Source organism: Hippichthys cyanospilos, chromosome 10, assembly GCF_059441005.1.
Source record: "Hippichthys cyanospilos isolate Australia breed blue-spotted pipefish chromosome 10, RoL_Hcya_1.0, whole genome shotgun sequence".
NCBI classification, from domain to species: Eukaryota; Metazoa; Chordata; class Actinopteri; order Syngnathiformes; family Syngnathidae; genus Hippichthys; species Hippichthys cyanospilos.
The window spans coordinates 8,454,819-8,480,160 of NC_142378.1; the positions used below are offsets into that span (position 1 = coordinate 8,454,819).

General features: G+C 39.4%; 2 protein-coding genes across 4 annotated transcripts; both read left to right on the forward strand.

Annotated features, from left to right (window-relative positions):
- The first annotated feature begins 26 nt into the window (after positions 1-26).
- On the forward strand, positions 27-8,251 carry matk (megakaryocyte-associated tyrosine kinase). 2 transcript variants are annotated; one of them, XM_088424999.1, is made up of 13 exons: positions 27-146; positions 223-264; positions 967-1,080; positions 1,394-1,509; positions 3,386-3,605; positions 4,209-4,302; positions 4,367-4,432; positions 4,588-4,687; positions 4,779-4,863; positions 5,864-5,937; positions 6,025-6,226; positions 6,350-6,436; positions 6,534-8,251. In XM_088424999.1, exons 2-13 carry the CDS (start codon positions 256-258, stop codon positions 6,714-6,716), a joined length of 1,350 nt encoding a protein of 449 aa, XP_088281125.1. In that variant the 5' UTR covers positions 27-146; positions 223-255; the 3' UTR covers positions 6,717-8,251. The 2 variants fall into 2 exon arrangements, with proteins under 2 accessions (XP_088281125.1, XP_088281126.1); XM_088425000.1 differs by lacking the exon at positions 4,588-4,687 and having other exon boundaries at positions 70-146; positions 4,209-4,432.
- Positions 8,252-13,122: 4,871 nt separating this feature from the next.
- On the forward strand, positions 13,123-23,784 carry rx1 (retinal homeobox gene 1). 2 transcript variants are annotated; one of them, XM_088426301.1, is made up of 4 exons: positions 13,123-13,872; positions 14,978-15,330; positions 19,309-19,553; positions 21,087-23,784. In XM_088426301.1, exons 2-4 carry the CDS (start codon positions 15,027-15,029, stop codon positions 21,537-21,539), a joined length of 1,002 nt encoding a protein of 333 aa, XP_088282427.1. In that variant the 5' UTR covers positions 13,123-13,872; positions 14,978-15,026; the 3' UTR covers positions 21,540-23,784. The 2 variants fall into 2 exon arrangements, with proteins under 2 accessions (XP_088282427.1, XP_088282425.1); XM_088426299.1 differs by having other exon boundaries at positions 13,125-13,872; positions 15,000-15,330.
- The last annotated feature ends 1,558 nt before the right edge of the window (positions 23,785-25,342 follow it).

Here is a 25,342-nt window from a genome sequence, read left to right on the forward strand (position 1 = left end):
CTGCCGTGTGACTAATTGCGTCATGGAGAAACAAGTATAAAGGAAGTCCTGTGACAGAGACACTGAAATGCGTCTTTGGTCGGCATCTGCTCTCCTTGCTCGTGATGGACAATATCATAAGTTGAAGTGCTGCCTGTCCAAATCAGGTAATGTGACCTTTAGGACACTAGATCTTAAGAATTTCTCAGCCTTTTGGTGGTAATTAATTTTCTTGTTTGCCAGGTGATCAATAGAACCTCCGAGCCTGACCTGCCCATGGCAAAGGTAGGTATAATAATATAATAATAAGAATTAACATCCAAAGTGGCATGATGTGGATATATTTGACAGAGAAAAGTTTCTATTTGTAGTTTTTGTCATTTTCTCAGTGAGTGTGTATTTGTCAGTATCAGGTGTACCTAATGGTGTGAGCATGCGATTTATTTTGGAAAAGTCTCTTGTATTCCTTTAACTCTTTCAGTGCCAATTATTTTTTGAAAAGACAACCCAGAGAGTGCTAGACGATCTTGAGCTCATTCACTCATCTTTCAAGGCTGACAAAATATTGCCTGGTACTATACGAAAGATTAGATTCTATTCTTCAATCATAGAAAAAGTATGTGTCTATCTTATTCCGTTCTTTAGTAATTACCGTTTGAAAATTTTAAGTCACAACTTTTTTCTCATGATTTGAGCCCTGCGGCCCCTCTGCAAGGGCAAAATCACCGGTATAGCAAATGTGTGTATCTCTTATGTCAATTTATGGACCAACTCAGAAATAGAACTGTGGTCCTGTTGTCTTAATTAGGTGCACTATCAATTTAACAGTTGAGCTGTGTGACATACAATATTTTTACATTTGCTCAAGAAAAGTTTAGATTTGTGACACATTCTGAAACATTTTTGCAGCTTAAAATGGCTTAAACAGTTTAGGATGCTTTTAAAACAGTAAATTGAGTGTCAACACTTAGATGTGATACCTTGCAGATGAGCTTGACTACTGGTACGCAATGTGTTGCCAAGGGGGACCACAAGAAGCCCAAACCAGGGGAGCTGTCATACCACAAAGGAGACATTCTCACTATTGTTGCCACGACTACGGTAAAAAAAACGGAAAAAAAAACGTTTTTAACATTTTTTTCTTTTTTATTTAAAAAAAAAAAAAAAACTCCATCAATTTTCTTAACCTTTGGTGTGTCCAATATTTGGATGTTTCGGGGAATTTGGAAGGAACCCGGAGAACCTGGTGAAAACCCACACAGACACGGGGAACACATGCAAACTACCTCCCCATGTTGTCTCCACAACGGAGACCTATTTCTGACGTCGTTATGTTAGTGATCGTCTATAAACCTTCATACTAGTCAAACCAAGAAACCTAATGTGTTGCCACCATTTCATTTTTTTCTTGTAGAGTAAGAGATGTTACAAAGCCAAACACAACTTCACCGGCGACGAGGGGATCATAAATGGCGCCGACGTGAGTGAAAGAGAAGCTCTGCGTGTGGATCCAAGCCTCAGCCTCATGCCGTACGTAAACATTCCTCTGAATGGGATTGTTTTCTTGCTCTCACACATCTCATCATCTCACGTCGATGTTGTGACATATTTATTTCTCACAAAACACAATCGTAGGAGTCATGCTCATAACTTCCTTTAGTGGAAATGCATATCTGACTTATTCCAATTGGACCCAGGCCTCGGATTAAATGAAATGGTTGATTTCAAATGTAGGGGCTTTCCAGCAACAAGAGACCGAATTCTCGAGTCACATGACTCGACTTAACCTGAAGAAAGCTCCAAAGGATTTTAAATGTGGATTCAAAGATGAGGTTTTTCAACTAATTGGGAAAAGGAGAATGGCAACAAGGAAGTATTGTATCACAAAGTTGCATGGACTACACAAGAGTAGTTCATCTCATTAACCATTAGGCCTTGTGTTGGCTATGCAAATAAAAAACGGGAAAATTGTTTAGGGGCCATTAACCCTTGGGGGAAATTTTGAGGCAACTCTGGCTTTTTGATGTTTTTGATGTGTGATATCAAAGCACACAAAAAACAGTAGGATGGTTAAAATATTGCATGGATTGTCAAAACATGATGACTTTCATTATGCCACGCTGCCAGTACACATTGGTGTGAAATTTAACCCATGTCGGGCTCATTTACTGCCATTCAAAATTGGAAATATTGCTGAATTTGTACATATTGAAAACCCGATGTTTTATTATGCAGCCCCCCCCCCCCCCCCGATTTTTGCATGAATCCTTTCAACGACAACTTGCGAACAAGGCACAATAGAATTTTTTTGCGTTGACACCCCAAAACCACCAGGTGGTGCTCGCGGCCAACTTATGGCATTTGCAAGCCTCTCAATGACGTCAATGATTGGCTTAGCCTGGACTCCCATAGTGCAAAAGTTTTCAAAAAATTTCAATTTCATTAATAGACATAGTTGCTTTTGCTATGATCACATTTTTACTATTTTTGTACGTTTAGAGGGCATAAATCTTTGACATCTCTAGCCGTCAGTGGCATTGAACGAGTTAAATGTTCTTCCACAAAATGTCAAATTGCTGGGAGTAATGCATTTTTATTTTCTGATATTTGCCAGCAACCTTTAGAATAATTATTCACTGCCAACCCAGTAAAAATGGATCTTTGACGTTTTATAGCCATCAATGGCAAAGAATGTGCATTTAATTGAGATAAAATGTTGTGATCAGTTATTATAGTTTATCAAACTAACTAAAGTCACTAAAGTCAAACTGAAAAAACATTTTCATTAACTTAATAAAACCAAATGCTTTAAACCTACTATAATTATAGTGAAAATGTCCTCTATTTTCATTCTCAATGTACAGCGTTTGTCGATATTCTAGTTTTGTTTACTACACACACTTTGTGAATTGGTTTAAAAAATCTTGCACTAGAACCTTGTTTGAGAAATATTCAACAATTTTCTATGAAAGCCTGAACTAATTCTAAAACTGAATCATAAAGCAAAGCATTTCAAACAACGAGTAAAAAGAAAACAAAATGCATTCACAGGGCTTGTACAATTATTTTGCTTTTTGCAGCAGTGCGAAGTTCATATTTTGGATATAATTAATTTGATACAAATAATTATTTTTCATGCACAATTAATAACTACAAATATATATTTTTTCCACTTGCTGTCACATAGAAAAATGAAATCATATATTGTGCTTGTGGCAAAATGTGTTTTTAAAGGCATTAATTGTATTTTAAAAAGAAATTGCCATCAAACTATGGACAAAACAGGCAAAACTAATCAAAAACTCCAGTAACTATATTAAAAAAATTCAAACTAACATAACCCTGATTATAGCTGATCAAAATAGGCTCTTTTCAAGATTGGAACTAACATGCTGTCCTCCAGCAGATGGTTCCACGGGAAGATCACGGGCCCAGAGGCGGTCCGCGAGCTCCAACCGGCCCAGGACGGCCTGTTTCTGGTGCGAGAGTCCATACGACACCCCGGCGACTACGTGTTGTGCGTCAGCGTTTGTGGAGAGGTCATCCACTACAGAGTGATGTATCAGGACAACAAACTGACCATTGATAACAAGGAGCACTTCTACAACCTCATTGATATGATAGAGGTATAATATGAATTTTTTTTTTTTTACTTCCAAAGAAAATTACACTTATACCCCGCTGTTGTTGTCGTTTTTATCCTTCAAAAGCATTACACACAAGCATCTGCAACCGTCCATCCAATGTCTCAAAAGTCTGGTATCATAATATCCTCCCGAGACATAGCCTATAAATTTGTGTCCATTCAAATGGACATTTGTTTTTGGACTACATCGTTTGACTCATTGGACAAACCCAACGAAGTCCCAGTGTGCTCAGTTGAGGACATCCTGGTCTTAATGATGTGTCGTGTCTTTGTGTGGGATGCAATTAACTTTGCTGTTTTACAGAGACAAATTGGACAAACATAAATAGGCCGTGGGTCTCAGGGAGATATATAGTATTGCAGATTAGTGAAGAGTGTCCCGTGAAAGAACTCTGAGCTAAAAATCATGCAGAAGAACTACACGGCCTGATCGACAATTTTTTTTAAAACCCATATTAGGCAATGTGCCATATTTATAACTTCTAAATGAGGAACACAAAACAGTGGAGCCAAAAGCGGAAAAATACAATGTGATTTTCACATGAATGTCACCATTTTACTGTGATTGTTTCCTGTTTTGCAGTTCTACTTATACAACAAGGGCGCCCTTGCTCAAAATCTAATAAAGCCCAAAGCAAAACACGGAGCTAAGTCGGCAGAGACGGAGTTGACAAAGAGTAAGATGGGCCAAATCGGTCTTTTTCAAGGAATCGCTGATCTTACCAGTGTGTCTTTTTGTAGCTGGATGGCTGCTGGACATCACGGCCCTGAAACTGGGACACATCATTGGAGAGGGGGAGTTTGGCGGTGCGTTTTTTTCATAGATTTTCTTTGGCTCAAATGTAGAAACATTTGTTAGGATTGCAACCTTGGTGGTGGGTCCACACATGAGGTTCCTAATAAAATACGTTTGATGATTAAGTTGTACAGTACGTTTGATTGCGTCCTCTGCTGTCCTCCAGCCGTGTTCGAAGGTGAATATTTGGGCCAGCGGGTGGCAGTGAAGACCATTAAGTGTGATGTCACGGCTCAGGCCTTCTTGCAGGAGACCACTGTGATGACGTGCGTCTGGAGACGTCTATTTCCATAACCGCCAGAAAAATATTTTCAGCTGCTTGTCTTCACTCGGCCGTTTTTGACTGGCTTCTTTCAGGACGCTACAGCATACAAACTTGGTGCGCTTGTTGGGTGTCATCCTGCACAAAGGCCTTCACATTGTGACAGAGCTCATGACTAAGGTACGTTACACACCACTGTGTACAATAACTTATAAAACCATAGGTTATTATATTGTTGTTTTGAAACCAGTGGAGTAAAAAAAATGCACTAAAGTGTGCAAAACAATGACTCATTTCCACGTTCGATACCACTTTTTTCAGACAGATACCAGTGTGAAATACTCAATTCCAAAAACTAATACCACTAGTACCTTTGACACCCCCCCACCCCCCACACCATTAAAAAATTAAAAAGACAATGATCGATTGTTTAGAAAAAGGACCTATCCATCCCAATGTAGCATTTTGCTTCAAATTTCATGAAATTAATGGCAATTTTCTATTTTCCTAATTTGTCATTTGCTGGACATTTGGTATAAGTACATGACCCATCCTCAGACCAATCCTTGTTCATACACACACATATATACATATACATATGTGTGTATATATAATTTTTTTTCAAGTGTTTGGCTAAAGAAGCTAGTGAATTAAAAAGCAGTAGTAATTAATCAATTGAGTTTTAAAGTAAGTAATCCATTAATTTAGGTAGTTAAATACTAAAGTAACGATTACTTAAGGTACTAAGAGTATGAAAGTAGTTGATTAATTTAGGTGCTTATCAATTAATTTAAATAATCAATTCCTAATGTAATTTATTATTTTAAATAAGTATTCAAGTAATGAATTACTTTAGCTACTTAAGTATTACCGTCAATTACATTAGATACTTAAGTACTAATCGATCATTTTTGGTAATAGGTTCTCAAGTAATTGATTACGTACTAAAATCCATTAGATACTTTTGTACTAAAGAATTGTTTAAAGTAATTGATTACACTCATACTTGATTACTGAAGGTTGATTATATCAGTACAAAATCCATTTGGTACAAGCCATTTTTATATGCTTCTTAAGCTAATCACTTTTAAAAACATAAAGTAATTTCGATTTGGTGTCTGGATTGAATGAGCAACTATTATATTGATCTGTCTTGCATGGATTTACGTTCATGTTGCAGGGAAATCTGGCAAACCTCCTCAGGACAAGAGGACGTTCACTCGTTAGCTCCGTGCAGCTTCTTTGCTTTGCACTGTAAGTTAGAACCTTACACCGCGTGTGCGTCCACAAACGTCTTTCTGTGATTTTTTATAAATAAAAATCCGTTGTGTGTGTCTACAGTGATGTGTGCAAGGGAATGGCGTACCTTGAATCCAAGAAGCTGGTCCACAGAGACCTGGCGGCTCGTAACATCCTGGTCTCTGACGACGACGTGGCCAAGGTCAGCGACTTCGGGCTGACGAGGGCAGCCTCCAGGGTGTCCGATAAGCAACGTGCCAAACTGCCTGTCCGCTGGAGTGCCCCTGAAGCTCTAACCAAAGAGGTGGCTGACTAGTTTACACCATTTATAAATGCACAACTTTTAGAAAGGTTATAAGGGAATGATACTTATGCAAGCAGAATTACTTGTACATTTCTTTCTATTTGTATTTTCTTCATAATGCAGAAATACTCCACAAAGTCAGATGTTTGGAGTTATGGTGTTCTTCTCTGGGAAATCTTCTCCTATGGTCGTCAACCATATCCAAAGATGGTATGAAGGAAGCCTCCATGTAATGAATGCAATGTCCATTGACATTTAGATCAATGTGCCTGAAGAATGATTCCTCTCTGTATTGTGGGTGCCACAGACTTTGAAAGAGGTAACGGAGCGAGTGCAGGGTGGCTATCGCATGGACTCGCCGGAGAACTGTCTCCCTGCCGTTTACGCCCTCATGACCAATTGCTGGGCCAAGGAGCCTCGCAAAAGGCCTACTTTCCACAAACTGAGGGATAAACTTGAACAAGTGATGTCCAAATGCAACCCTGGTTAAGAATCACAACATCACGATGGAGTCGGGCGTGGATCCAAATGTAGAGGTGGATATCGAACTCACAGTGGTTAGATTGCATCTATTGGACTATCACTGATAGGTTCCCTCATTGGTGGGACCTCAGGGCCAGCAAGGCCTTCTCTGCTGGCTAAACACAACCTGACATCATTATAGTAAATATAATAAAAGTCAATATAATTTAAATGTATTTTTCCTAAATATAGTATGATGTAATTATTCTCCACATTCTGTTCTCTTTGTGTTATTTTATATCCATTTGGTTACGGTGATTCCAGTGTTGTAGTTTAGGTTAGAGTTTATATCCAATCAGAATTAAGCTAAATTGTGTCGCCAGGCGGCATGAAATCTGCCCGAGGGCTTCACAATCAACAGTGCGGGCGTCTGTGCACTGTTCAATGGGCACATATAGGTAATAGACAGTTGCGATAGCCAATCAGATCATGAGTTGGTGACAGTAAAGCCAGCTAGAAGGCCTTACGTTGAACGCTCCCAGTGATTGGATGGGAGGCAGCACTATGCAAAGCAACCAATTCTTGATAACCGACTCCAGTATTTGTTCATTCTTGTGTCTATAGGACTTAGTGTAGTTTAAATGCATATGCCCCCCACGCCCCCACCCCCCACATGGTTCCTAGCCAACAAGCTCCTCACTTGAGGAGTCAGCAGAACATGAAGTTCCTTTTGCTGGATTGTTGTCACATTGGATGAGAGCGTTGAGCAGATTTAAGTCGGCGTAAGCTCAGTATTTGTCTCTGTCCCGGGAGACACAAACCCAAATTGAGGCTTGATCCTCATCACCCAATGAACCAGTGTCCTGGAGCATTGCTTCAATCTGCCTCTTGTTTTTTTCTTTTTTTAACTCAAGATCCGTAATGGGATGAGCTGCAATTTTCCACACAAGGATTTTCTATAAAACCAAATGTAAAAAAAAAAAAAAAAAAAAAAAAGATGATAATAATAGTAATATAAGATTTGATGGGGTTGCATGAAGGATTTACTTCTGCCTGCTGGTTACAGGGTTGTGTTTTTGTGTCACTACCTACTGGTGCTTTCATCCCAATCGTCATATGTTAATGATGCATCTAATACCTTCTAAGGTGGGCTTTCTGTTTGACTCAGACAGACAAGAACCTGTCAAATGATGAGAGGGATAGAACCGTTTCATTTATACACAATATTCCTCACACCCTGTGTCTATTTTTATTTTTATTTTTTTGCTGCATAATTATACAAAATTAATCCCCTTATGTACTGTGAATTTTTTGTTTGCTGATGTATTATTTATTATGGGACATTCTATTCATTACATGTCACTATTTCAAATCCACAAATGCACTTATTTAAGCATTTATTCTTCACCGACTAAAAAGGTGGCTTTTAACTTGAGTCGTTTAGGTCATTAGAGTGAAACAGTTGCATAGATTACCAGTCAACTCGTTACAATCGGCCTAAGAACTGTATGTTTAGCCCACAATGCGTTTTAGTGCCAGTAACTGGGTCATGCTCAGACTTGAGACACAAGTACGTTCTGAATGTGTGTGTGTGTGTGTGTGTAATATATATATATATATATATATATATATATATATATATATAAATATATATATATATATATATATATATATATTTTTTTTTTTTTTTTTTTTTTTTTTACACATACTATTTGGCTGGGATAGGCACCAGCAAGCCCGTGACCCTTGTGACGATAAACGGCTTTCAAAAATGGATGGATGGATAACTGATGTAATTTTGCATGAACTGTCATAACATTTAGAAAATATTTTTTCCCCCACATTGCAATAAGACAACAAATACATAAAAAATCCAAGTCAATTTAATACATACAATACTGCCTGGATAATTAAATGAGTCACTTTATACAGGAAAGATTGGGCCCCTAAGGTCACCAAGGTTAATGCCTTATTCAAATGCACATTTATGTGACAACTAGATGCTGTTTTTTTAGTGATTATTTCCTGCATGTCTTAGTTGATATTAAGAGCACTAGTAAAATCACATGACCATCACCTTCGCTACCTCACTCTTCCCTGCTCTTGCCTCAACCGCCATCCCCCTACAGCCTGTCTGTGCACCGCTCGGGGTAAGCTGACACTGCGCATTTACACGTTAGCTGCTTTTACCTTTAATAGGATCAGGGCGACTTATGTTGTCATTTGATAAAACCAAGCAGCTTGAAAACTACACTGCTGCCCCCTTAGCCAATTTATACGCAGAATAACGGGCAAATCGTAGAACAGAAGAAGGACAAAGATTTGTAAGAGCAAAATTGGAACGGGATAATCACCGCAATCTTGTGGCTGAGGAAGTTGAAGTTGGTGGTTATTTCCTTCTTTTCCCTACTAGTGAATGGAAACATATTTCAGTAGTACCCAGTCTTTCAAGTTTTGTGAGAGTACAAGGTATTGACTTTTTTTTTTCTATTTATTTTTCTGTTGCAAGCCGAAATTTGAGTTAAAAGGGCTAGATTTTGGAATGGAATTTTAAAACAAGCAGAAGAGTTGACAGATTAACAATTCTTCTATCTGAAGTTTACTGTACAAAAAGAAAAAACATACATGTGCATTAAAAACACACCTTTCGCTTTTTTGATTGATTATTGCTAACTCTACATTAAAGGCCATGAACAGGCTATTGAAAACTCGAAAAGCCTCACCAATTATTCGGCCAATATCGGGACTTTAAAATTTGGCAAAAATCTGCCGTTTTGGGGGTAGGTGGCGGATTTCTGCAGATTTTTTTTCATACACATTACAACATACATCTCAACATAAGGCATTTAAAAAGTAGGCCAATGATGTTACTTTGCGGTGTTTCACTAATTGTGGGGGGAATTCTGGTCCCCATTAACCGCAAAACACGAGGAATTACTGTAGAGTAATTCAATAATTCATTAATTGGCCAATTTAAAATTTTAAGCAACAGATTAAACACAAATGGTGCAGCAACTGGTACCAGTAGACATATATTTTTTTTATTAATTGTTGTTTCAATCCGCCTCAGCTAAGTATTCTCTTTAAAGCAGGGACGTCAAACTCATTTTTATAGTGGGCCACATGGTAGTTATAGTTTCTGTCAGAGGGTAGGTTTGACCGTGAAATCGAATCAATTTGGAGTATTTTTGTCAACACATTTACCTAGTTTTGAAATCAGCGGCTGGTAAAAACTGTTCAAAAGAGAGATTGGAAACAAAAAAAATGCTTGTCCCCCCGAAAATGTTTAAAAGTTGAGGAAAACTTGCAAATTTTGTATTTTATCCAGAAACTTGAAGTCAAACAAGCATAAAATGATGTGACGAGCAGGATCTAGCCCACGGGCCTTGAGTTTGACACCTAGGGTTTAAAGCGCTACGCTAGTGTTGTGTCCAGTATTGCAGTGGCATGAAAACAGGAGTTCAGAACTTCTTCAATCCAGAACTTCAAAGTGAGGAAAAAAAAATTGTGTCAGTACTCCCCTTATTAAACTGGTTTCAGGTAAATATATCCGTTCCGTTGCGTGTCAGATCACTTAAAGCACAGCTTTCATCACAGTAAAAGAATTTCAAATTTACCATGAGCCATTCAAGGAAATGAAGTATGTTAGTATGACTCCGTTGCGCCACTGGCATTGCCAACTAATCCCGAACGAGGTTAATGGAACGTACATCACACACAGGATGCATTTAACTCACTTGTTGGCCGAACAAAAATAAAGACACAATCAACGTCTCTCTGACTTGGCCCCGGTCTGTGGTTTTTAATAACATTTGTCCGTCCAAGTAAACAGCGAGACAGTCCCTCTAGTAAATGTTCTCTCTTTAACTTTATCTTTAGATTTGTTTGAGGTCACAGGAAATCTCTTTAGTGTCTTTAGAGTCATGGCTGATTTCTAGGACGCTAAGCTGGCATCAGCTTCTTCAACTCTGTGTCCTCCCCTTGTTTAAAGCTGCCACTTTTGTACTTGTCTACAAAGCATGCACGCATGCGTGAACTCATGATGCGCCTGTCATTATGCCATCTATGGACACCGTAGGAATGTATCATACATTTCGATTTGGTTTTAAAATGTCCAAACAGCAAAAACGATAAATTATTATATAATACGAAGCTAGCGCTTTGCTAACCTGACGTCCACACGTGCAGAATGGGTTACATTTTCCAAAGTGATGATGTTTGGCGGCCATAGAGCAAAACGTAGGTAAAATAAAGGAATAAAAGATTTTTTGCTTTAATACTAACATAATCCATATTTGTAAACCCCCCAATCCACGGAGCTGCCCTATAGATATAATTTAATCCACAGGTCAAACTCCGGTCCTCAAGGGCCGGTGTCCTGCATGTTTTCCAGGTTTCACTCCCCAAAACACCTGACTTAAATGATTCGTTAATCAGCAAGATGTGCAGGAGCTTGAAAGTTATTCTTATCATTTGAATCAGGTGTGTTTGAGAAAGAAGCAAGGAAAACATGCAGCATACCGGCCCTCGAGGATCAAAGTATGATACCTATAAATTCTAATCAAATATCATATCAAAAGATTTTTATTGCCAAGACAGGAACTGTGCATTTTCTTTTCAAATTAAGAGCAAATTAATTGAACATGAAGCAACTTATTGGTAATGTGTTATGACTTCTTTGAAAAGTATTGTATTCCTTTCTTAAGTTTTATATGAATGCACATTAATTAATTACAGAAATTTTCAGCAGATGAGTCAAACAGATGATGTTACACAATCTAGCTTCTGGAGTTGATGAATGAAATACGCCTAGAGATACCACTTGAAATATAGTTGTGACCTTTAATAAATCAGACAAGGATGCTGCAGGTCTACATGAGATCCTCAAGGACCACACATCACAGACATTATTCAGGAGGAGCTTCCCACGTCTTTCTGAATAGACGTAGACGTCAAATACTGCACGTCACACAACAGCTTACATGGAAAATACTGTCCTCCAGATTGAACACTGAAAAGCTCTCAGGTCGGACGCTTTAAGATTACCGGCTCTTCTCCGGGGTTTAAACTAAATATGGCGAGGCCCTGCCCTGCCCTTCGACACTATACCGCCCAAATTGGGAATCATGGAAAGAAATAAAACCATTGACGCGATTCTGCAGTTATACTAACTTCCTGTTTGTTGTATCATTATTCCAAAAGGTTGGAAGAGAAGAGATTGCTGTTTAAGTGGTTCATGCCCCACCATGTTTTGCTGTTTTATATCCGACTTTAACTAACTAACTTTAGCTACTTAAGTGAAGCTATTGATTAATTATGCTAAAAAAAAGCTATTAAGTTGGATGGATGCATGGATGGATGGATGGATGATAGATGGGTGAAGAAATGAAGTTATGGATGGATAATTATGTTGGGTGGATGGATGATGACTGGATGGACAATTACCAGTATGTTGGATAGATGGATGGATGGATGGATGGATGGATGGATGGATGGATGGATGGATGGATAATTATGTTGGATGGAGGGATGATGACTGGATGGACAATTAGAAGTATGGGATGGATGGGTGAATAAATGGATGGATGGATCAATGGATGGATCAATGGATAGTTATGTTAGATGGAGGGATGATGAATGGGTGAATAAATGGATTGTGTTGGATGGATGGATGGATAATTATGTTGGATGGATGGATGATGGCTGGATGGACAATTACCAGTATGTCGGATGGATGGATGGATAATTATGTTGGATGGAGGGATGATGGCTGGATGGACAATTAGAAGTATGGGATGAATGGGTGAATAAATGGATGGATGGATCAATGGATAGTTATGTTAGATGGAGGGATGATGAATGGGTGAATAAATGAATAGTGTTGTTTGGATGGATGGATAATTATGTTGGATGGAGGGATGACTGGATGGACAATTAGAAGTATGGGATGGATGGGTGAATAAATGGATGGATGGATCAATGGATGGATCAATGGATAGTTATGTTAGATGGAGGGATGATGAATGGGTGAATAAATGGATAGTGTTGGATGGATGGATGGATGGATGGATAATTGTTGGATGGATGGATGATGGCTGGATGTACATTTACCAGTATGTTGGATGGATGGATGGATGGATAATTGTTGGATGGATGGATGATGGCTGGATGTACATTTACCAGTATGTTGGATGGATGGATGGATGGATGGATAATTATGTTGGATGGAGGGATGATGGCTGGATGGACAATTAGAAGTATGGGATGGATGGGTGAATAAATGGATGGATGGATCAATGGATAGTTATGTTAGATGGAGGGATGATGAATGGGTGAATAAATGGATAGTGTTGGATGGATGGATGGATGGATGGATGGATGGATAATTATGTTGGATGGATTGATGATGGCTGGATGGACAATTAACAGGATGTTGGATGGATGGGTGAATAATTATGTTGGATGGGTGGATGATGGATGGGTGAATAAATGGATGGATGGATGGATGACGGATCAATAGATAGTGCTGATGGATGGATGAATGGCTAAACGGACAGGCAGATGGATAATTGGTGTTACGTGTACCGGTAACGCTTGTGTCTCACCAATTCACTTGTAATACGTTAAGACTCAAGTGCTCTACTGTAAAAGTTTCCTTTCCCTCGCCGTTTAACACAATAATGTCCGGCTGTGCCAAGTGAAAACTTTCCTCGCATCTTTTGTCCCAAAGACAAAGAATTTCTCAAAAGAAAGTCTTGCGCTCTGCTTCATTAGGCCAGGCCTCCTTCCATGGCCGTGAATGAAATTGACATTTAATACAATTAGTTGAGCAGAAAACAGCTGCCAATCACTCTTAAAGGGGAAGGATTCCAATTAATAAACCCTCCTCGTAATCCCCTTGTTTCACCTCCCACCAGCCTCGTCCACCTCTCCCTCTCGCCTCCTCCCGCCTTTCGTTTACTCTCCTCTCCGCAGTGCACGCTGGCTCAACTATACGCCCGAAACTTTCTTCTCCACGCTACGAGCGTTTGGCTGTGCTGTTTCGCAAGTTATATATACGGTATACATCTTTTTTTTCTTTTCAAAAGGGATGTGAGGCGAACACAAACTGCAGGGTGAGAGCGCGCAGTGGATTCGGAAGAGGAGCATCAGTAACTGAGAAACACGTTTACTTGTAACAGCAGGTAAGTGGTCATGGACTTTGTTTGGAACTTTTACTTGTTTTCGCTTGTGAGCAGGCATATGAGAAGGAAATTGATTTAGGATTTGTGAGTATACTACCATTAAGATCCCATAAACTGTCATGTGATAATACGTACACGTGCACTGGCATCTTTTATCGAAATATATGGCTATTGCTCTTGAACTATATCCCTGTGTGTACTGTACTGCTAGACCACAGGAAGGCATAATTGTTTTTCAGAATTTTAAAATTCAAGTTTAAATGTCATCCAAGAGAAAGCGTTTGAAGTTTGCGATGAAAAAGTATCAATAAAGTCTATAAAACAAACCAAAGATTAACAATCTTTTCATTAGATATAGAGAAAGACATTGGAGCAAATAGTTTGTATTTGTAAAATGCCCAATTAGTGTTTTCTTCAAATACATGCCAAATTGTAAAGAAATAAGTGTGTAAAATATGTATTAAAAAAACCCCACATTGTTATATTATATTATATTATATTATATTATATTATATTATATTATATTATATTATATTATATTATATTATATTATATTATATTATATTATATTATAATTTCAGTATTTAAAAAGCAAAAGATACTGACAGTTTATCAACCATAAAAACTTGGAAATTATAAACACTTTGAAAAAATAGATCATGTAGAATACAGTAAAAGAAGATTTTCACGGAAGTTGCGTGAGGAACGCTACGATTTCTGACTTTCTCTGAAGGCAACACATGAAAAAAAAATCACTGGAAAAAGATGTAATAAAATAATGGAAAATGATCAATAAAATTGTTATGTAAAGTCAAACATACAGTAAGTTTCGATAAGTGATGGCTGGTTCCAATTCACAGTCAACTTGATTGATCAGGTTCCACAAGTTGATAGAATTCTGACTGCTGTAGGTCCAGTGTATAAGCTAAAAGTCAACAGTGAGCATTTGTGTCCTCTTAATGTTCCAAACTTTGAAAGTAGAGGGGATAGACTTTAGGACCCCCCGCCACAGCGCGGTGCTAAGCGGGTTTAGGCGCACGTCAGGCTTCCTCCGAGGTAACGAGGTGATCTCTGACCTCCTATTTACGTGGTGTCGCTCAATTAGGCCTCCTCCCCTCTGCCCGCAGGAGCCGCTGAGGGGCCCACACGCTCGGATGCATTTATCACTGGATACCATGAGCATGGTGGACGACGGCTGCCTCTCGCCCAGCAACTTCCACGACCTGGCCAAAGGTGGCGGCGTAACGGTGGGGGGCCACGTCCACAGCATCGACGTCATCCTCGGATTCAGCAAGGACCAGGATTCCCTGCTCGGCCCCGCCGGGGTCCCGGTGCCGCAGAAGGTGGGTGTCGAGGGCTTGGCGGATTCCGGGAAGCAGCACGACTCCCACCCGTCCTACAGCGGCCACCTCGGCGCTCTTCAAGATGATAGCTCGGAGCAGCAGCACCAGTATCAGGGTGAGTGGAGCTGGGACTCGCTCGGTCCTTGGATAAACTTGAATGTAGCACGTTTTTTTTACCGCACTGTGTCAATTTTTGCTTGCTGGTGCTCCGAATGCATCATAAAACAGATATACGTGAGTTGCTCTGCGTGGAGGACAAAGAATCTATGACCGAGTACAGTTATATTGTCTGTCTAGTAGTGTTGCTTCACCTTTTGTGTTTAGTCTGTTTCTTAAAAGGATTCATGTGTGGAGGACCAAGAATATATGACCGAGTACAGTTATATTGTCTGTCTCATTGTGTTGCTTCACCTTTTGTGTTTAGTCTGTTGCTTAAAAGGATTCAGCGCCACGACATAGAAGGTATTCCACGTTAGCGTTAAGATAGCAGACCGAAAGGCTAAGCTTTAGGGGTTGTTTTAAAATATAAAGTATCGAGTCTTTGCTTGATGTTTTGCTTGATTGGACGGTAAGCTTCAGCTTCATCATGAAATCTCCCTTTTGAAGAATTATTCACTCTGCAACAGCTGCTTGTTGAACTTAATGTCACATTTTTTAAATGTAAAAATACATACAAAAATCTTCAATTTATGTCAACAGTGTTAACACGGGCAGATTTCAAATCATGTTCCGCCACACTGCCATGTGTTGCATGAAATGAGCTGTGAGGGCTGAGATTGGGAGATAAATCACAGAACAAGATGGTACAGTGGGTTTATGCCCCCAAAGTCCAATCCCATTTCCTAGTGGAATTCCCCTCTAATCTTCTCTTGCGTGCAGATTAGAATGCACGAGCCTTCGTTTTGTTGTCACCGTTATGTTATGCGGACGTCTAATCTGAAGCTTTCTTCACATCTGACAGGTGGTTGATGACTTTCCAGCACAGACATGACAAATATTAATTTCCATGAATTTCGGAGGAATACACGCATGTGACGAATGACCAGGATTCTGATTCAAGCTTGATCCTTAGAGGCATTATTGTTTATAAAAAATATATTTTCCCTCAATCAGAGAGATTTGCTTTCCAGAACAGTAGGCGGCGGTATAATTGTAACTGTAGGTCATAGCTGTTAAACACCAGTCCTCAAGCCGGCATCTTGAATGTTTTCAGTGTTTCTCTCTCAAACGCACCTGATTCCAAAGGATTTGGATCATTTTCAAGCTCCTGCCGAGATTGCTGATGAGCAAATCATTTGAATTGGGTGTGCTGGAGAGAGAAACATCGAAAACATGCAGGATACCGGCCCTCAAGGACTGGAGGTTGACACTTGCTCCTGTAGGCCATCAGAATCCCGAAGAAAGTTCTTTCTGTACCAATGGGATTTTCTTTCATCTTGGTGTTCATGGTTCTAACCACTTCATGTAAAATTACACATTTTTAAAAAAATATTTCATATAGCCGTGTGCAATGTCTGTCCACCCACACCGATGACATTCACTGTGTAACCGTCCAGTGAAGTCAGGCCACTTCCCCTTGGATGAGCAACTTTTCCCAAGTTGGGTGTCATCCGCCCCCGCCTCCCGCTTCCCCTCCCTTGTGTGCTGGCTACTAAACAGTGGACAGCCTTCAGACTAGTGGCTGTGATGGGCTGACAGGCACAAGAGCTGGTCGCTGAACCACACCCGACCTCGGGCCTTTGTCCCGGCCCGGCCTTTGTCATGGCTGCTTAATGAGAGCTCGATAAAGCGAGCTCCGCATCCAGCATTGTCGCCGCCCGCGCTCCAGCTCGCCACTTGAAAGAGCACCACGACCCCTCCTTTATCTGCCTCCACCGCGTCTCTTTCACCAAAAAAAAAAAAAAAAAAAAAGCCGGCTGCTACATGGCCCACTCGTTTGCTTTTTCCAAACAATGATGTCATACTGTCTATGAAGTGGAACGTTAGAAATGAATGCAATCAGCAGCTCATTTCTAACTTGTGAACTATCTCTGACGCGAGGCAGGTTTTCTCAGCCTCGATTGAGCCGGGACACTCACACACACACATACACACACACACACACACACACACACACACACACACACGTATATATATATATTTATATTTATCACAATTTACTCACTGTAATTGGTCTGTATGGAATTTGAACTGGTTCAGCTGAACACAAATCTCTTTAGTGTATGAATGGCAACAAGTGTCTCCACATCTGTCATCTAATGCTGATATAAATATATGAAAAAAGATACTTTTTTTTTTAGTTTCTGATGTCTTTAAATCAATGAGTGCACTTGGTTGATTCAGTTCCTGTGTTGTTTTTCAACCACTGTGACGCACATGTTCCACAAGATATAGTCGTTTGTGCTGCGGGATATTATTCAATTTTACATTTATTTTTTCTAATTTTGGAACCATAATGTGCCATTGTTGGCTGTGAAGGTAGTGTGTTGCAGCATAATCATGTAATAAATACTCTTAGCCAATAGGTGGCAGCACAGTACTTTGAGACAAGATCTTAAGGGGTGTTTAAAAGATGTTTATTTGAATCCTATTGATAAAACATCGATTGATGACTTCATATAGGCTATAGTTTCAAATTCAACATTTTTGGCTGGTGGTGTCCCTCGAGATTTTTCCCAAAGAAAAAAATATCTCAAAAAAAGTTGAAAAATACTGACCTAAGGCACACCTGATGATCTCTCATGATGCACTATGGTGGATGGAAATCACTTAAAAGGGAAGTCAACCCAAAAATTGTCTAAAAAATGGCTTTGTGATTAATAATGCATTTGTGGAATATAAATTAAACGGTAAAATCCACCCCTTATTATCCAATTCAGGGAGCCTTTAAAATTAAACAAATTTGAGTACAAATTACTTGCTTATGATTTTCATGTTTAACAGAAGTAATGCTTGTAACTGCTGTTATTTGCTTGAGATTTAAACCCATCAATAATGGTGAATGTATTTCTAGTCCAGTGTTGTTTTATAAACGTCTAAGGACAATACTTGCTATCCAGGCCACGGTATTTCATTTCATCAGTTTTACTTTAGGAACAGATAAAGGGTGGAAACAAGTTTAACAAATCCGATTAGCAGTGTTTACAAGCCTCAATGAGGTTGAGAGGATTGATGGCTTCACTCATCTACAGTAGCTCAATGATGCAGTTGTCCAACTAATGGCTGCATGTCTGGAATGTATGCATTACATTCTTCAGTTTGACTAGTTGATTTGCAGTTTTGTGAATGGGAATTCCAATTATATCCAATAAGATCCAACTTGACAGCTTTGACATAAATACACAAGAAAATATCGCTTAGACTGTCAATTTATGATGAGTATTTTCAATGAATGTCTATTATTATTAATCCATAAATCAAACGGTAAATTTTCCAGAAAGTACAAATTGGCATTTCTGTGCTTCTCTCAGTGTGTGTGCAGCGCTCTTGCTAGCTTCTGATTACACTTTGTGATACTCTAAGCTCAGTGAACACTTCCCTTTGAGAAACAGAAATCAAACACCTGTTGTGCATTTTGCCCTTTAGACAACAATTTGTACAAAAAGGACTTCGGTTTTGCACAGCTGAACATTTAAAGGTTGAGAAAAAGTCGCCTGTAAAGTGATAGTACATTTTAGGTTCATCCATAATTGAAAAAAGCTAACTAACAGGAATTGTTTACAATCATTAAATATCTTATATTGCAATATTTCTTTTTGTAACAACAAAAATTCTGAAGGAAAATAACTTCAGTTGTTCAAAAAATCTTCCTTCATGATGTTTTTTCCAACTCCAAAGTAACAAATAAACAAATATAATTACAAATTGTCTCTTCAGCAAAACCACATAACGGCCTTAATAAAGTCTGCTAGCTTATTGCTAAAACATAATACAAAACACCACTGAAAGGCTAACAAAACTAGCAGTGATATTGAGGTAGTATGATTCTTAAATGAACATGTATTTGAACACAAATGTAGCAACAAATGTAGAAACCCAATATCAGAAACATAATAATAATAAATAGTAAAGTGTTTTCCTTGTGTTTTTTAAGATTCCGACCTGTTTAGCAATAAGTGTGAGGAGGAACTAAGGAAGAGCGCGGAGAGCGACGAAGGCAAGTCCCCGGAGCCGTGCAAGGACGATCAGCCCAAGAAGAAGCACCGGCGCAACCGCACTACCTTCACCACCTACCAGCTGCACGAGCTGGAGCGTGCCTTCGAAAAGTCCCATTATCCTGACGTGTACAGTCGTGAGGAGCTAGCCATGAAGGTCAACCTCCCCGAAGTCCGGGTTCAGGTCAGTCTGGTGTCAATTCAAATTTAAGGAGGCTCGATTCAAAGCAGTTTTTGTGTGACATCGTTCGAACTCATTACTGTCTACAAACAAAGCTTCCATTTGATTGGCTGAGCAGTGATAGTGTGGGAGGAGTTACAATGCAGATTGGTATTTTTCAAGCGCATAAGACTTCCCACCGTAATGACCAGAAAGCTGCACAGAATTACACAGGACTACAGGAAATACCCTAAAAGGAGCACTGGTTAATTTACAAATATTATAAATAAATAAAATGAAATTGTGTAGTAATAGATTAGGCTTTGTATATAAAGTCAATAAGTGCTATGTTAATATTAACAATGTTTGAGGCAACATTTTGCAGACCAGTACGACTGAGTAGTCAACAATACTGCCCCTCCCCCACCAATTAAAATGACAATTTCAAAGAAAGACTTGTATATTGTAAGATAGCATTTTTTTTCTTAAAATGTCATGAAACTAAAGGTAATTTTCTAGTCTTCTAATTAGTCATTTCCAGTATGGTATCGAATAAGTTCATGTTGGCAGCCCGATACTAATACCCGATATCGACCCAATACCAATACTTGCTATCGGTACACGTCCATCCCCAGTAAATACTTTTTGCTGGAGAACCAACAAATATGTACATGTATATTGTATGTCTTGCCGAAACCTGACCTGGGATTCTAACCCTGACTCATAGCGACACCGTTATAGGATAACGGCAGCATGCCAACAAGCTCCGGGCCTTGCTTGCCAAGTCGAACGATTATACCAGATAATTACGCAAGTCGCAGCGTGTGTGTTTCCAAACATATTAACCCTTTAGATTTTCTGGTCTCGCCAGTCACTGTGATCCTATTACATCGAGACGTCATATTCTCTTCAGCATAACATTTGCCCGATAACCTCTGCCAAATATATCGGCTGATCATAAAAAGATTCAGTCTGGAACTGCTCCGTTCAATGTTTGAACTGACTGAAATATAAATGTTGACGTAGATATAGACGGGAAAACATGATTTCTAAACTGGGGAAAAAAGGAGAAAAAAAATCCTGCTCAGTGAGATGATATTTACATTGATTTTCTGCCACCAAATTGTCACTCCACTTCAACTTTGATGGCCCACTTAGCCTGGCCGAAACTTGTCTGCCAAGTTTGCAAACATTGCAGGGAGCTTTGCATTGACCCAAAAATCAAAATTCACCAGAATTAGCGCCAGTACATAATGTGCTACATAAAAACTAAATCCCTGTATATTAATGTGTACAGTTAACTACAGATGTGTTTTGCTAGTTAAAGATGCCCGTAGGTTTTGCTCCGACTAGCCAATCAGGGGACACTCTGGGTCCGTTAAGATATGGTTTGAGTTGTATTGGCCGACACAATTCTAAAAGAGGAAATTGGATTGACATGGCAACACGTAAACGCTTAAATTTGATTGGACGAATAAGGGAAGCGGCGCAGCCTCGAAAACCTCAACAAATTCAAGAGAAAATAGAACTGTTGGAAATAATCTATTCAATTTCCAGGTGTGGTTTCAGAACCGAAGAGCTAAATGGAGGCGCCAGGAGAAAATGGACGCAAGCACCATGAAGCTCCACGACCCTCCAATGCTGTCCTTCAACCGACCTGCGCCGGTCCATACCACCATGGGACCCATGAGCAACTCCCTCCCCTTGGATCCTTGGCTGACCTCTCCCTTGACCAGCGCCACGCCGGTCCACAGCATCCCGGGCTTCATGGGCCCTCAAGGTCTCCAGCCCAACTACCCCAGCCACGGCTTCCTCAACTCAAGCCCCCATCCGTCCATGGGGCAGGGAATGCAGAGTATGGCAGCGCCGCCGCCTTACCAGTGTCCGGCGCAGTACCCCGACAAGTTCCCGCTGGAGGACATGGACCAGCGTAGCTCGAGTATCGCGGCACTGAGGATGAAAGCCAAGGAACACATCCAGTCCATGGATAAAACCTGGCTACCTATGTGACTACCGATGGGGAGTGACATCGAGTGGCTCCCCCGACATGATCACGCGATGGCAGGGACCTGACTCTCGATGCAAAGGACAAGGATTCTAAACTGAAGATTTAGAGACTTTGTTTCTACGTTTTTATTCTTCTTCTCATTTTTTCTTTCTTTTTTTTTTACATGTCAAGGACATAAAGTGGATGAATGATGCGTTTCTGACTGCCCTTTTTGAATGCGCGGCCATATTTTCCATGACCGTGCGTCCGTCCTCAATAGTCAATCAAATCCGGTTACTGTGCTGTACTTTCTTCTTGTTTTTTTTTCTTTACTTCTTCTCCTTTGCGTTTCTTTACCCCTATTTTGTTTTACTATATGAATCCAATTGCCATTTTGTTGATAGGACAATCATAGTTTAAAGTACAAAGGGGTATTACATCCACATGAAGGATTTGGACTTCCAAAAAGATCTGAACTTAAAAAAATGAAAACTTTTCACCCTCGTCACATAACAACTCACTTCTCATATTTTACAACATTTGATGAAACTACAAATGCATGTCTCTGTTCTTCCAAAACATACTTTTGTTCTCAGTTAGAACTTTTTTTTTCCTCATGACGTCATCGCTTCACTCATTTAAAATTATAACTTAATTCTCATGAGATTCTTGTTTGTTTTTGCCCCCCCCAAAAAAATATTTTCTCATTCTCTCTTCTCAAAATATTTTTATCACATTTTATCGTTTTCCTGAAAAAATACTTAATTCTTACCCCAAATTTATAATAGAATGTCTTTTTTTCATTCCCAAATGTTGTTTTCAATGTGAATTCATGATGTTTTAGTTTTTAGCACTATACAATAATTATATTATTATGAATACTCTTTTTAACTAGTTTTGAAAACAACAACTTTATTCTCATTACATTTGCCCAAAAATATGACTCTTTTTGCCCATAAACTAACTTTACTGTAATTGTCAGTCATTCTTCCTGATAAAAAAAACAACAACTTTTTTTTTCTGTTATCGTTCAAACGTTTTATTTCTTTTCAGTGTGCAACGGTACTCCTAAGTAGATTTGTTACTGGGACGGTTCCTTATCATTTTTCATTTTTAACCCTAAACTTGTACAGCAGAGAAACACAGCTGTACATTTATGCTCCAGAAAAAAAAGCAAAAGTTACTCATAAATTCAGTCCCGTGGGGATCATCGGAGTAGAAGAGTAACTTGAGTGACAGAAATAGATCACTGGTGTACCCCTATTTGTAAGAGTTTGGGCGCACAGATGGCTAAAAAAAAATCCCCTTCTAAAAAATACAAAACTTGACTGTAAAATCAATAATTGCTCAAAGGGCCCCAACCCAGGTAAGATGGCACCTTTTAAGTGGGAATATACCAAAAAATACTCATGCACAGTTGCTTTTTGGTTTGCTGTCACGCTTTAATGAGGGAGGGACGGAATGTAGCGAGTTTTTAAAAAAAAAAAATGGAGAAGGGGGCTGAGAGGGGGAAAACAAACAAGAGTTTTGCTTCATTTTTGTGCTTGAGCGGCTGTTGGAGGAGAAAGGCTGTTGGCAGCTCAGTGTTGGGTGGCTACGCGTATGTGCGGTGCAGCGCCGTGTGATGCGTCACCCCACATAGTTCAGCCTTTGTTCAGCACAATTGATCCAAGTGCATTCCCTTTGTCTGCACTTGAGGCAGGGGAGTTGGGGGAACGGTCTCAGGCAGTACTAAATAGGCCCTTGTAACCATTTGTGTTTCTTGTTCAATCAAAGGAGGGGAAGCATCGATTGGAGCTGCTATGATCATTAGTGACACTATATCGGTCTCTTCCATCTGTCTTGTGAGTTGGCTTCAGAGTGTTACTAAAGTATGGATGCTCACCTAAACACTGATGTATCAATCGGCTGCTCATTTTCACATTGTTATGGTGTTCTTTTTTTTATATTGTGGGTTATTGTTGTTTAGACATCTGATTGGACCTCAAACGGTGGACAAATGAGGATTACCTTGCACAAACAGCTTCCTACATCTGTGATTTGGGACCACGAATAAGCCAAAGGTTATGGACAAAACTGCACTAGATGTTTTTTTTTTTTTTTTTAAATGTGGCAGGGTTGCTTTTTTTAACCCCGTGATGCTGTTTCGTTTCTAGAAATACATGTGGTAGTTATAGTCATGTCTTTCCTTTTGTCTGGAACATTGAGGCGCATATCGTGGAAAGACGTGAACAAAGATCTACTGGAAATAAATATAGTTTGATAGAACATGTGTCACTGCTTTTTCACTTTCATGTTGACCCGTGTGCCCATTCCCACAGATTTTTTTTTTTCCTCCCTTTCAGCCCAGTAAGTCTAAAGAGCAATCCAAGATTACAAGAGAATAATCGTTGTCATCTGACATACATGCGCAGAGACATTATTCTTTCTTTTTTCTTATGCTTGTCACTTGTGCTCCAACTCCCTCGGTGTGTGTGTGTGTGTGTGTGTCTCCCCTCTCTCTCTCTCTCTCTCCCTTTTTTCCACCCCTCCCAATCCTCCATAGTTGGATGGCAGGGTGCCAGCCCGTTAGGAAGATGAGACTCCAATCAATCAGGGCTTCCCAGGGGGGCCTCTGACCACAGGGCAAAGCTCCCTAATTGCCCTCAAGCAAGCTAGCCAGCGAGCGAGCGGGTTGTGAGGCAGCGAGGCCTACAGGCTGAGCCGCTGCGGCACATGTTGACGTACGGGGCCGCTGAATCACTTTCTTGGACAGATGGACGGCCATATGCACATAGGCGCGTGGATAAGCAGTAAGACGGTAATGTTTATATGTTTGTGTTGACATCTCACTAAACATATCAGCTGCGGTATCACACTTCAGGGGGGCGGGTGATGTTGTGTTGATTAGCTGTGGCAGATAGACAAAATATCCCAACTGATGCGCAGTAAAGGCATTTTCCCCCAAATGCTTCTTGTTTTCACGTAAAGCACAAAATGGGCTCAAGTTGTCTGATGAATCTGTCCAGCTTGTTGGGTTGATTCTTGATTTTTTTTTTTACTTTAGCCATTGTACTTTGAGCACCACCATTCTCAGGGGAACTTTTTATATGGTATCCAGGCCTTCAGTGTGACCCGGCTGACTAATCGGACAGTCGATTAAATTTAGCGATTATAGCCCTTCAAACATCCGCCCAAAATAGCCAGGTGACCATTTTTTTCTTGATTATTTTACCTTTTTACGTTAATGTATCAATGATCAATATATATATATATATATATATATATATATATATATATATATATATATATATATATATATATATATATATATATATATATATATACACACACACACACACAAATAAAATGTCTTGATTAGATAAATCATCGGATCTGCCATTCAAAGCAAAGCAAATCTTAATTTTTACTTTTAATGTTACTCTTAATGTTTACTTTTACTTTAATTTTTCTTTTTAATTTCTCTTTTTTTAGGTGAGTAATTCCAGGAAGCTGTGGAAAGAAATTACCTGGATGTCATTATTGCCACACAACCTGAGTCACCGTTTATTTAATAAAAATAAACACTCATAAAATACAGAGTGCAACAAAGATGTGCTAAATATGACACTCATTCAATTACTTGTAACAAGGACAAGTGACAAGGAATAATTAGTTGTAACTTTATGAATTGCGCCATGTGATGCTTTCCGTGAACCGAAAAGCGACATTTTTATTGACAATACATTTAAAGTTGATCTCTGCTGGAAAGGGAAACTCTGCATACATTGTCATTGATGCCTATTGAAATGCATTGGGAGGAAACAAACACTAGTTTATTTTGCTA

Excerpts from the sequence above, each read along its gene's own strand:
- matk (XM_088424999.1), top strand. Across the intron at positions 1,081-1,393 it reads CTATTGTTGCCACGACTACG|AGTAAGAGATGTTACAAAGC; the intron begins GTAAAAAAAACG and ends TTTTTCTTGTAG. Across the intron at positions 6,437-6,533 it reads GTCAACCATATCCAAAGATG|ACTTTGAAAGAGGTAACGGA; the intron begins GTATGAAGGAAG and ends TGGGTGCCACAG.
- rx1 (XM_088426301.1), top strand. The coding sequence starts at position 15,027 with ATGCATTTATCACTGGATACCATGAGCATGGTGGACGACGGCTGCCTC. Across the intron at positions 15,331-19,308 it reads GCAGCAGCACCAGTATCAGG|ATTCCGACCTGTTTAGCAAT; the intron begins GTGAGTGGAGCT and ends GTGTTTTTTAAG. Across the intron at positions 19,554-21,086 it reads TCCCCGAAGTCCGGGTTCAG|GTGTGGTTTCAGAACCGAAG; the intron begins GTCAGTCTGGTG and ends TTCAATTTCCAG.